General features: G+C 38.1%; 1 protein-coding gene across 9 annotated transcripts in view; it reads left to right on the top strand.

The window, feature by feature from the left end:
• The window catches only part of ralgapa1 (Ral GTPase activating protein catalytic subunit alpha 1), an 88406-nt gene that overhangs the window by 31733 nt on the left and 43772 nt on the right, over window positions 1-12901 (top strand). For all 9 annotated transcript variants that reach the window (XM_088087231.1, XM_088087230.1, XM_088087232.1 and 6 more), the window contains 10 exons: window positions 143-253; window positions 418-486; window positions 590-727; window positions 1586-1769; window positions 3115-3233; window positions 3398-3517; window positions 5096-5735; window positions 7992-8107; window positions 8370-8494; window positions 12576-12647. In XM_088087231.1, coding sequence (XP_087943357.1) covers window positions 143-253; window positions 418-486; window positions 590-727; window positions 1586-1769; window positions 3115-3233; window positions 3398-3517; window positions 5096-5735; window positions 7992-8107; window positions 8370-8494; window positions 12576-12647 — 1694 coding nt within the window. The remainder of the gene's footprint in view (window positions 1-142; window positions 254-417; window positions 487-589; window positions 728-1585; window positions 1770-3114; window positions 3234-3397; window positions 3518-5095; window positions 5736-7991; window positions 8108-8369; window positions 8495-12575; window positions 12648-12901) is intronic.

The following is a 12901-nucleotide window of genomic DNA, read 5'->3' as shown; positions in this document are numbered from 1 at the left end:
CTCATTTCAAGACTAAAAAGACTGCTCCATCTAACCCCAAAGTACTATTGATCAGCTGTTTTTTTTTTAATTAATATTTTGGTTAATATATTATGTTCCTCCAGAACCTGTAAATTAACACAAATACTTTATTGTTTACCAGTACCCCAATAAGAATGTAGCACTGGTGGCGTCAGACATCCTTCACCTCCTGATCAGTCATGTGGATCATCTTAAGAAATTCCCCCCTGACACTCCAAAGAAGATTGTAGAGGTGAGACACGAAATACTGTGTATTTCTATTGTGTAAACCTAAGGAATTTATTTAAAAACACCATATCACCTTAAAATTTCCATGTAGAGGTCTCACAAGTGTTGCTGTTTCTTGGTGGGAGTTTTAACAGAGCAAACATTTTTTTCTAATTTTATTGTTCTTAGATTTTGATCGCCACCATCACACACTTGCTGCCTACTACCGAGTCTTCTCCTCATGAACTGGATAAAAGGGTAACATGCACACACACAAGTTCTCTCTCACATGTTCTCACCATATTACTCATTTTGCTTAGAAAGTAACCCTTATGCCTTTGTGTGCCTGTGTGTGTTGCAGCTGGTAGTGTCCCTCCTGTTGTGTCTGTTGGACTGGGTCATGGCTCTGCCTCCAAAGACACTTCTTCAACCTGTTCAAACACGAAGTCCTCCCGAGAGGGACCAGCCCACCAAGACTCTGCTCAGCTGTATTTATAAGGTATACATGTGTGCTTTTGTGATTTTGACACAATCCTTAAAGGGATAGTTCGGATTCTTTGAGGTGGGGTTTTATTAAATACTTATCCATACTCAGTGTATTACTTAGAGTATATGACTGTCAGTAGACCCCCTCTTTGGCTGGAGCACAGAGGCTTAGCAATGTATTGCTGTCAATTCAGGAGGCAGCATATATTAGACAAAATGTATTTTAGACAACTAAAAAATCAACATCAGTTTATGCGAATGTTATATTTAGAACATTTTCAGTGCTTTATGTTGCCATCAGAGAGTGATTTCCCACTTGAACTCAGACTGTTATATTGCTTTCTTAAAAGCCAGACTCTTTTACTAGACTTACTAACAGTAGTTTTACCTCACAGAACATGAGAGTTGTTGGTCTACTGATGCCTACATTGCTTAGTCTGTCTATTATTGTGTGACTTATGTATCTTAAAGTTTAGATTTACCAAGGTCATACAATAACACAAACAAATTAACCAATTGAAGCAGTGGTAGACCAGCAACTCCCATGTTCTGTGATGTAATATTATGTTTGTAATATGTAATATTGGTATTATGTTTAATACTATGATGTAATACTGTTTTTTTATGTCAAAGGAGTTTGGTGGTTTTTAAGAGAACATAGATAAGAGCTTCAGCTCACTTTTGGGGAAAGTCATACATGAAATTGTTACTTATTCAGTAAGCATGTATTCCCTCAAAACATAACTTATGTTAAAAATAAGTGTTTTTATCATATGCATCATAAGCACCAGTGCAGTACAGCTGAACATGGCCTGTAAATAAGATGGGATGGAATTCAATCTGATATCAGTTTTCTTTTTAACTTGTCCAGGTGTTACATGGCTGTGTGTATGGAGCCCAGTCTTTCAACAGTCCCAAGTATTACCCGCTGCAGCTGTCGGACCTGTTGAGTCCAGACTACGACCCGTTCCTGCCATTAGAGAGCCTCCGAGAACCAGAACCACTGCACAGCCCGGACTCTGAGCGCTCCAGCAAACTGCAGCCTGTCACTGAAGGTATTTTATTTCACAGCAGGGACATGCTGCGTGACTTTAAGTTCCATCTTTGTAACCATCATTTGGTATCTACTGATTTTTAAAAGATTGAGAGGAGTCTGAGCCAGGGCTCCAGCGGAGCCTTAAAAAGTCTTAAAAGGCATAGTTCATCAGTCTAAAAATTAGGCCTTAATTGTTATTAAAATGCCTTAAATCAGTTGTTCAAAAGTCTTTCTGATGTTGCATTATAAAACTGAAGAAAAAAAAGAGGTAACATCTATTTTTTGTTAAATAATTTCCCAAATTCCTCTTCTGTGTACATGTCTTACATGTGTTCCACTATAAAAGGGTTTTTACACTTTGAACAGATAATCTAAGGTTTTCACAGGGAAAAAAAGTAAAGACTTATGTTACCATAAACATTTGAGCAAAATTGTCCTTCTTTAATATTGGCTATTGAAAGTTGGTCTTAAATTTCATTCTGAGGCAATAACTTGCCTTAAGTTGTGGGAACCCTTGTCTGAGCATGTCAATATGTATTTTGCTATTCACAAATAAGACCAGCACACAGTGGTGCGCTGACACTTACAAACACTATATCATGGACAAAAAAGGACCCAATCCATCTACCAAACCACTGCCAATCGCTAGAGATGGAAAAAGTTTGGTGTGTGTGTATGTATGCGAGTGCACCTGTCTGCATCCGTGTGAGAGTGTGTATTGTCCCCTGCTGTGATCCACCAGGACACAGTGTCTAGTCTAATGACTGGAGCACTATGACAGACCATGCTTCTCTTCTTTACTCTCTTCTCTTTTTCTGAATCCTCTCATTTCCACTGCTTCACTTCCGTCTTTCTGTAATGCTTCTTATTTTTCTCTGCTAATATTCTTTCCACTTGTGTTAATTTTTTTCCACCAGTCTTCTTCGTTATTTTGTCTTTTTTCTTCCTTTTCTTTTTTCTTCCTCCCCCTCCTGAGCTCTCCTGAGGTGTAGGCAGTCGTTGAGAATGTCTGGTCAATACATATCTGTACTCTACACACAGCCCCATCAATATGGAGCTGTTGGAAAGTGTGTGTGTTTCACAGTGTGTGTGTAATGATGTTGATTAGCCGGGATCTGCTGGCAGCACAGTGTGTGTGATGGCATTGGCTTCTGCTCAGCATGGGACAAACTATGTACAAGCTGAATGTGGGTTTATAACTCTCCCTGCTTTTACTGTAATTCCTGAAGTTTTGTTGTAACTTGGAACCTAAATATCGAGTCAGTAAACAATAAAATCTGGAAATGGACTGTAAACTTTTAATATTTTGTCCATTAAATTTTCTGTACTGAATGCACCCTTGTGTTTATATCCTCTTTCTGCAGTTCGTAGCCGTATTCAGCAGGGCCTGGTTTCCATCGCAGCAAGAACAGTTATCACACATTTGGTCAACCATCTTGGTCATTATCCAATGTCTGGAGGGCCTGCTACTCTGTCTAGTCAGGTACTGTTAATGTGTTTTTGGTGATGATAATGGCAGTATGATGCGCTGTATATTGTGATAATTACTTATTTGTCCCAAAGGAAAGACAAATCTGAACAGTTGTCAATACTTTTATTCAGATCTTTGCATTTTACTACAGCGGCACTGTGGTCCATGTTTTCTAGGTGTGTGAGAACCAAGACAACCCGTTCTGTGAGAGCGCGGATCTAGGACCAGAGCTTTTCCATTCACCAAACCTACAGTTTCTGGTTCTGAACGGCTCCACACTTCTCTCCGTCTATCAGGTAACCTCAGCAAAATTAAACTTGTGTGGGCAATATTTGACGCTTTGTTTGTTTTTATAAACTAAAACCGAGGTCACAATACATGACTATAAGGCCTAGTCCACATGTGCTTTTTGGTTGATTTGAAAAAAAAAAAAATCATTCTTTTTCCACAAAGCACAGTTTTAAAAAGTATCTCAAATGAATACTTAAAAACACAATCGTAGAGGCGCCCAGTGGCTCAGTGGATAGAGTGAGTGGCCCATGTACAGAGGCAACATCCTCATCACAGCGGTTGTGGGTTCGCTTCCAACCCGTGGCCCTTTGCTGTACATCACCCCCCCTCTCTCTTCCCCCTTTTACACTCACATCCTGTACTTCTATTCCTTGATACAGTGGAAGAGTAACCATTTTATGTTTTAATAAGAGGTCAGAGCCTGCACTATTTTGGTGTGTAGCCTTGGCCCACAAACAAGCCACAGACTCAGATTTCACTGTCTGCACGGCAGCACGGGAAACAATTTCAGAGCATCTTCACCCTGAAAGGAGTTTTACAAAAGGTCCCTTTTCAGTGACTAACAATGCAATTTATGTGTGTGGACAGAAGACCAAAATACAAGGAAAAAGCTGATATATGAACTATGTCCGAGACAAATAAATAACTTTTTAGTGACATCATGAGTGAGACTGGCTGAGCTCAAACCCATCTTAACAATGTGGCGAAGACTACTACTTTTTTATTCCTTTTTTAGCCGCTTTAGGGATGAGTATGTTAACATAAAACATTAGTGAGACATAGCTGGACTTTTAGCTTTATTATTTTTATGCCTTAATCGTCCAGCAATTGCCTGTCTGTGACGGGTACAGAATGTAGCACTGAAGCTTCTCCAAATGCTAGACGCAGAGAGCGTATATCTCACCAGTCCTAGCTACTGGTTCATTTTAGAGTTCACTTTAAGACTCAGTACTTAATAGGCCTTTCATGGTTTGATGCCATTATTCTGTATGTCTGATCATTTAACTTCTTAATCTGAACCAAGATCCCTAAGGTCCAGCAACTAGATATACCGTAGTTAAAAGTTTGATTGGCCAGGCTAAAGACATAAGATGATCATGTGTTTAGCATTTCAGCTCCAACACTGGGGAACCGCACAGAATCAGATTAACTGTGTCCGTCTGTGCCACTTTTTTAAAAGCCTTTAAAAACCTCTGCAGGCTGGCATTTTTATAATTTGTTAAAACAATGGTTTTATTTTGTACTTTTTATATCGTGCTTACTTCTCTCTGTTTAAGCCTTCTTATGGTATTGCATGATATTATATTTTATGTGCACACCTGTAACTCTGGTTTTAAATGTGCTGTAAAATAGATCTTAGTAATTTATTAGTGCTTCTTGCATTGTCTTTTTCTTGAAATATTTCAATAAAGTTAATATAGACTCATCAGTTATTTATTTTCTTTATAAAAGTTCTACCAGTTGCAAAGAAGAAGCTGTAACTAAAAGGAAGCAAATTAGTTAAAAAAAATTCCAGGAAGGTTAAGAAAGCCTTGCTTTAAGGCAGTTTAGATGATTGTGCCTTCTCCTCCTCTATTTCTCAGATCCGCTCAGAGTCTGGTGTGCCAGGAGGCGGAATGACGGCTGGTCTGTCCTCTGCTCCCGCTTGCGTTCGAGTCATCATCCGAGACGTAGCTGGAAAACACTCCTGGGACTCTGCCGTTCTCTACGGGCCTCCACCATGTTCCCCAAACAGCCCGACACACACATTTTTGTCACACACGCAATCGCCTCACAGTGCAAATCTTCATTTACACACTCCACCAGGAGGTCCACCCAAAAAGATGGTAGTGAAGAGAGAAGACAGCGCGGAGGAGGGGCAGGAGGAGATCGAGGCTGAAGAGGGAGGAAGAGGGATGGAGGGTGAAAGGCAAGGGTTTCAGGGAGAGGGGGAGGAGGAAGGAGAAGAGAGAAAAGTCACTGAGGAGGGGATGGGAGATCAGAGAGGAGGTGAAGAAGAAGGGGAACAGGAGGAGCAGGAGGAGGAGAGCATAGAGCATAGGATGGATGGGGAGGTGGATCGAGGGGAGTCGGCCTTGGAACAGCTTCTAGCTCCGCCATTGGCTAAGCGTGTGTGTCGGGAGGCAGTTCCAGCATGGGATGCACTGAGGGAGGGAGACGACGCACTGGACGAAATGCTGCAGTACCTGGGATACTCAAGTCCTGAGTGTCTACAGAGAGCAGGTACACACACACACACAAACACACACACACACACACACACACACCCCTACTGTATATGTATTTTGAACTGTCATAACAGTTATTCAGTCTGCAGTACACTATATAAACTTATACTGTTTAAACATACACTGCATTCAAACGTTTGGAATCAGCTGTTATAATGGTGTTTTTGTTTTCTTTCCTGTAATGATAACTATTTTAAGAGATGAAAACAGTATAATTCAGATACCACATGTATTTTTACCATTAGTATTTGTATTTATGAGGTATCCCATTTGTTGATGTAGATCCATCAACTATTTTTCCTGGGGTCCACACATAAACATGACAAAAAAACAAAAAAAAGACATTAAGATTAACGCATGGGGAAAAAACAAGACATAGGATGAAAGGACAACAATCAAGGCTGTAAACTACCCAAATTTACCACATTTATATTCACATATTACTACGTTTTGCTGTCACAACAGAACATACACATTTGTGTCATTTTAGTACACATTTGAAATAGTTTTTAACCCCAAAAGAAGAAGAAGGAGATAATTAAAACTTCAGTTTAGTCAATGTCCCCACAGTGTTGCATAACCAGGTAGAATATGGTTGGAAACCCCCCCCCAAGTACCCTAAAATTTTGAATTTGTTTTCTGGTCCAGAAAGTTGTCAGTGACCCTCGATCGTTACAACAGTGCAGCTGGGCTTTAAATATTTTGGGAAGTTTTTTTTCCTTGGGCCCTCTGCAGTTGACTCAGTGGTTGGACTGAATAGATTTAAAATGTGATTTGTCAGTAGTATGTTCAGCTGATACTCACAATAAACTACTCTGCATTTTTCTGGGGACTCCCTGAAAGTCTCTCACCTCTGGTTGAGAACCACCGCCCAAGTCTAAACTGTTACTATTGTTTGCTTTGAGTTTTGCTAGACAATTCCAGCTTGTTTTAGATTTAATTGTACAATAAACTCTGAAAAGGAACCTTTTCCTATTAAAATCTGCTCATATGTTGATGCTTTAAAGCTCCAGAGTCTTTTACCATCATCACTACCAGGGGATTTCTCCTATTCTTATTGATTTGTTGCTCAGAGATATCAAAATCAGAAAATCTTTATTGATTCCTAGATGAAAATGGGTCAACTTACAGTTGCTCTTATATATATGGATAGGGAAATTATAAGAAAAATAGACAATGGAAAAATAAACTTGTACCTTGATTATTTTAATATTCTGCAACTTTGTATTTTACTCTGCTACATTTTAGAAGCATTTTTTCTGCAGGCCAGATTTTTAAAAACATATTGTTATTATTTTCAGAAGGCTCACAGTGTTCCAAAACAAATTTGTCGTGTGTATACACAACAGTTAAAAGTCAGACCTCACCTCACCCCAGCGCCACCCTGCGCATACATGTTACATAAAAAGTGACATTTGATGGAAGATAACATACAGAGGTAATATATGACCATAAAAACATGGTTAAAGTAATAATTATGATATTATAAAAGTAAAAGAAGAAAGAAAAAAGTTAAATAAGCAATAATAATAATAATAAACAAATAAATTTTAAAAAATCCAGAACAAAAGAAACATGAACATGTATTTATGTGCATCATACTACAATATTTGACTACCATGTAAATACAAAATAAAAATGCTGTTTCTGTGTCTCTTTCTGCTCTTTCACTTGTCAGACTGGTTGAGCCATTGTGCAGCATTTTTTTTTCTTTAAAATCCTTCGTATATAGTAACATCTATTTGTAAAGAGGACTTTCGACAACCTTAAAACATTAAAGACCATTCAAAAATGTATAGTGGTCGTCTTAGCCATCTGACTGTACACAATCAAGCTTTTGTGGCCTGGTGCCAAACTTTTCAACAGCAGTGAACGTGAATGAGTTTTTATGTCTCTTTGAAGACCAGTACCAATATGTTTGAAAGGAAGCTGCCAATAGTTTTCATCTCATCATATCATAATGATTTTTAAATCAGAACATTGTGCACGCCTCTCCTGTAAAAGCCAGAATAATGATATCTTTCTTGGTGGGTCAGCAACTCATTGAGGCAGAGTTTCATTTAGCATTTCCCAGAAAGACATCCCTCTTTTTTTTCTGTAAAAACAGAAGGACAGCATTAAATCAAATGTGGATACTGACAATTCAAGGTCCTGTTGCACTTCAATCTAATTGTTCTGAAGCTTTTAAGAGAATGTAACCAAATCTATGACAACAACGCAGCTAAGTTTGTGTCCTGATTTGTTCCCTCAGGCATGCCGCTCAACATCCCGGCCCCTCCACCAGCGTGTGTTTCAGAAAAGCAAGAGAATGACGTGATCAACGCCATCCTGAAGCAGAGCGCTGCTGAGAGAGAGTTTGTCCTTCATGTATGTAGTGTCTATATTCTTATGAATAAAATGATTTTACCTTTTTGATCTTTGACTCCCAGTATTACCTGACGAAGTTGATACCGACACAGTTAAATTGTAACGTAAGCCCAGTCTTTTTCTCAGTCACAGCTCTGACATCATGTTGATTATTATTTCATTTCCATGATAAATATTTGCTGTTTCCTTTCCATTTATTTATTTATTTATTTATTTATTTATTTAATGTTTTTGCACTGAACTGAATAACTGAATGTTCCAGAGAGGTGAGGAGCTGAACATGAGGGCAGTGCAGCAGACTGAACCAGAGACTGAGACACCACAGTCGGCCTTCTACTACTGCAGACTACTGATCAACATACTGGGACTCAACTCCTGGGAGAAGAGGTGAGACCACACACAGACATACATACATATAGTTAAAAATGTTTTTAGGCTTAAAAAAACGTGAACATTAATGTAACAACAATAATAGGATTAGATGCATTCATATTGATACCAGTGATGGAACTGGGTTATATTACCAAACAGAAATAATACAGTTAAGTATAGAAAAGAACAGGAATAATAGGAGGTTAAAAAAAGAGATGAAAAAAATGATCAAGAGCATTTAGAGACAAAATGATATGAGGAATAATAAAGTGACCCTGGTGTGATAAACAGCAGCAGAATTAAGTCTGTGTAAACAGTGTGCACCAGACTATGATATGATATGGTTAAGTAATGGTACCAAGAGTTTGTCTGTTTTTATATAATAGAATATAATCCAAGACTAATGTCATATAATGCAAACATTCAGATTGCTTCTGTTTGGTCTTTTTGCGTTTTCACTTTGTATTTGTGAACCTCTTTAAGGATCACTTTGCGTTGAAAAATGCAGCTTAATGGAAGCATTCACTCCATGTGATTTATTTGTTGGAAACTTGATAAAATGTTTTTTCCTGCATAGAGGAACTTTTGGCAGCCCCCCCCCCAAGAAGAGGTTTTAGCCAGAACCTAATTAAAATTACCAGCACCAATCTGATAAGAATTTGGAAAAATATCAATTAAGAGTCACCTGGTCCACCAGTTTAGCTATTGAGGGGGGGTGCAATTGCTATTTTTATTAAGAATTCTTATCAGTTTGGTTCTGGTGATTTTTTTTGTACAACAGCTATGGCTTTTCCACAGCTTTCATGGGTTCCAATCCTACCTGCGGCCCTTTGTTGCATGTCATCCCCTTTCTCACCCCCTTTCCAGCTTAATATTTGGTCCTATCTAAAGAAGGCAAAAGCCAATGAATCTTTAAAAAAAAAAAAAAAGGAGGGCAATTAAAATTCTCTCCAAATTTGCTTAATATCAATATATGAAATGAGTGCTGAACCAGCAGAAAATAACTTTTAATACAAAGATAAAGATAAAAGGAAAATGTATATATTTCTGTCAAAATAAGGTAACACAAACTTATTGCCTTTACTATGAACATGAACATGCTGTCATGGGTAGTCCCCTAAATGTCAATTCTGAGCAGGAAAAAAACCTGGAACAATATTCCAACCAAGCTCAGATATTTGTTATTTATCTACATTAGTAAATTCATACCCTGGCATTTTTTATTTTTCGCTTTATTTTATAGTAGATAAGAATCTACCTTAGTTTAAAGGGCTCCACTGCTTGCAAACTGCACAAAAATCTGTAGGAAAAACTGTTATTAAACTAGGAATAATAAAGGTAATATGACACATACTATGTGCCTAAGGAGGGATGAAAAAGGAGCTTTCAACTAAGAGGCTGTTTTTCAGGTTTCTGTAATACATTTGTTACCACACAAGAGTTACATCAACCCTAGAACAAACCAAATGCTAGCTGAATGCAAAAGAGACAAAAAAGAAATTGCATTTAAAAAAAAAAAAGTATTTTGTGCTAATTAGACACCACGTTTTCTCACTCACATGGCACAGCATTTCATCTTCTCAATGACTCTGGGTGAAAATACACAATGTCAAGGTATCACTTTAAATGTGTCTGGCCAGCTAATGGACACTCATCGCTCTTTATACTTTATCCAGGGAATTACACTGTCCGCATTCAGCCTGCACAATAGACTCCTTAACACACTGTGCGCGTGTGTGTGTTTCTGTGTGTGGAAGAGAGTGTGATAATGAGTATAGTATTCTATTGATCAAACTCAAGCCATTTGGAGTTGGGATAAAAGACATTAGTTGAAGAAGAGAATGATGCTGAGAGAAGTGGCAAAAAGGGGGATGAATAAGACACATGGAGATGAAGAGTGAAAATAAAAAATAACATTAAAAAAAGAAATGTCGCCAAAATAAGTGAGTAAATACAGAGGAGAATGAGAAGATAAAGAGCTTGGATGTTGGGGAAAAAAAAAGGATAGACAAATAAGAGATGTCTAATCATGTGTTATTGTCCCCTTATGTCTCTCCAGGTATTCATAAGGGACACTAAGATACTGACAGTCACCTGTGTGCGTGCATGCTTGCGTGTGTGTGTGTGTGTGTGTGTGTCCCCTTTTATGCTTCTCCCTGTAATCCAGGGTGTAAATGGAGTCTTTGAGAGCAGAGAATGAGGCCATTACCAAGTATCAGTTTAATAAAGAGCAAATTGCTGTCTCTCTCTCCCCCTCTCTTTATCTCCCGCTTTTTCACTCTTTTTTTTCTCTCTCTCTCTCTAAGAGTGAAAAGAATGACGTGTCATTATTAGTCCACTCCTAGCCTCACTGCTCAAGTCTTGGTTTTATATCAGCGGTGCGGAGGTTGGTGGCTGGGACATTTTGAACTGTCCCTGGAGTTGTTAGTTGGGATAAAAGGCTTTTGTTTTGATTAAAGAATAGGGTACAGTCCTTTTCTATTTGGAGCCTGAGAGAAGACACTAGCTTGGTCAGCATGAGATGCTGTCGTTCATTTATAGCAAATTGATGATTATACACAGTAATCTATATTTTGAGAAATGAAGTGCCAGTATACAAACAGAAGCGCTGGTTAAACAGTGTTTCAACTAGTTACAGACAGCTTTCAAGTTTAAAAGGTTAGTTCAGATTTTCTGAAGTGGGTCACATGAGGTACTTATGCATAGCCATTGTAAGTATTACCCACAGTAGATGGCAGTTGGTGCGGCATGTGTTTAGATAGCAGAAACGAGTACCACCACTGAAGCTAAGCAATGTACTTCTGTGGAGGAGGGCAGCAGTAAAATGTTTTTTAGCTACCTAGAAAAAAAACAGTACCAGTTATCAAGAGTACGCTGTATTGAAAATATTTCACCACTTAACATTGCCGTCAGACCTCAGTGTTCGACGGGTGAGCTCAAGCAGTTACAACGCTAACTTCAAAGCCACCAAACTCCATTGACAAAAGCAGTAGCACGGAATTGCTGATCTCTCACTGAATTTGCGTGTGTTATTATCAAGGCTGTCATCATTAACGCATTAATTGCAATGTGATTAATGTCCCTACATAACGTGTTGTTGTTTTTTTGTTTTGTTTTTCGGGTTAGATTAATGATAATCTATCATATGAAAGAAGGAGACATAAGGAATACAGTGGTACCAACCATATCATGCTCGCTTGGCAGGGGTTATAATTATACTCCCATGGTGAGCTAAATTTTGGCAATGGAAAAAAACAGCATGGCCATTTAACAGGGGACCCTTGTCCTCAGACCTCAGATATCTGAAAATGGGTTCTCTTGTTACCCACAAGTTACCCCTTTACAGACATGCCCTTTTTATGTTAATCATTCATTTAATTTTTTTTTAATCAAGATAATCTGGTAAAAAATTGCTTCACATTGTCAACATGGACTTCAAAACTGTTTTGTAATGCAAAATAATAGAACTGAAAACGTGTGATTAAAAAAAAGTGATTAATCACAATTAACTATTGAAATTCCACAGTTAATCATCGTTTTAAAAATGAATCGTTTGATAGCCCTAGTTATTATGCGACTCTGGCATTTAAAATTGTTAGTTTGGATTTATTGAATAACCATAACAAAAATTAACTTACTATTTGAAACAGAGGTAGACCAGCAACTCCCATGTTCTGTGAGGTAAAAATACTGTTTTAGACCTCTCTTCAGTGTCTTGGAGTCTGACATAAGAATATTTTTGTCTTAGTACAGATCAACCCACCTGAATGGGAACTGTTGTTTTGAGAATATACTACTGAATACTTTTAAATTAAATGTGGCTGTGAATGATGTCTTGTTTGTAACATTTTGTTTTTCTTTTCCTCTCTTTTTAATCTTGAGCTTTTCTAGCCTTTTTCACCAGAAAACCTGTCAGCTCTGCTTAATGTCTTATTAGTTGTCACGGGATTTGACGATCCTTCTTAGGAAACAGTGACAAAAACAAGCAACCAGCCAATTAAAGGAGACACCGGTGGTAGCTAGATGATGGTAGGGAGGCGGGTTTGACCATTACTGTGGATAATGATCCTAACCTGTGCATGTATGTGTCTTACAGGAGTAACTTTCACTTGTTGAGAAAGAATGAGAAGTTACTGAGAGAGCTGAAGAACCTGGATTCACGGCAGTGGTGAGCAAATATGAAAAGTCAAGCACCTTGTGTTGTTTGGTGCAGTACTTCCTCCTTTCTTTATTTTGATCTTTTCACTCAAATTTCAGTTAGTAACTAGTTTGAATCCTCTCTAGTTTTTCACAAATCTTTTTATTTCCTCCTTCGGTCTCTTTTTCCCAAAGTTGTGACATTAAACCGTCTTTAAACATTGATCAAAATGCAGTTCAAACTGTCATATATACAGTAGGGTTCTGTGATTCAGTATATTATTT

Source organism: Plectropomus leopardus, chromosome 14, assembly GCF_026936395.1.
Source record: "Plectropomus leopardus strain MGB_pleo_1.0 chromosome 14, ASM2693639v1, whole genome shotgun sequence".
Taxonomy (NCBI): Eukaryota; Metazoa; Chordata; class Actinopteri; order Perciformes; family Serranidae; genus Plectropomus; species Plectropomus leopardus.
The sequence above is the reverse complement of the archived record's forward strand: the minus strand, read 5'-3'. Positions and strand labels throughout refer to the sequence as shown.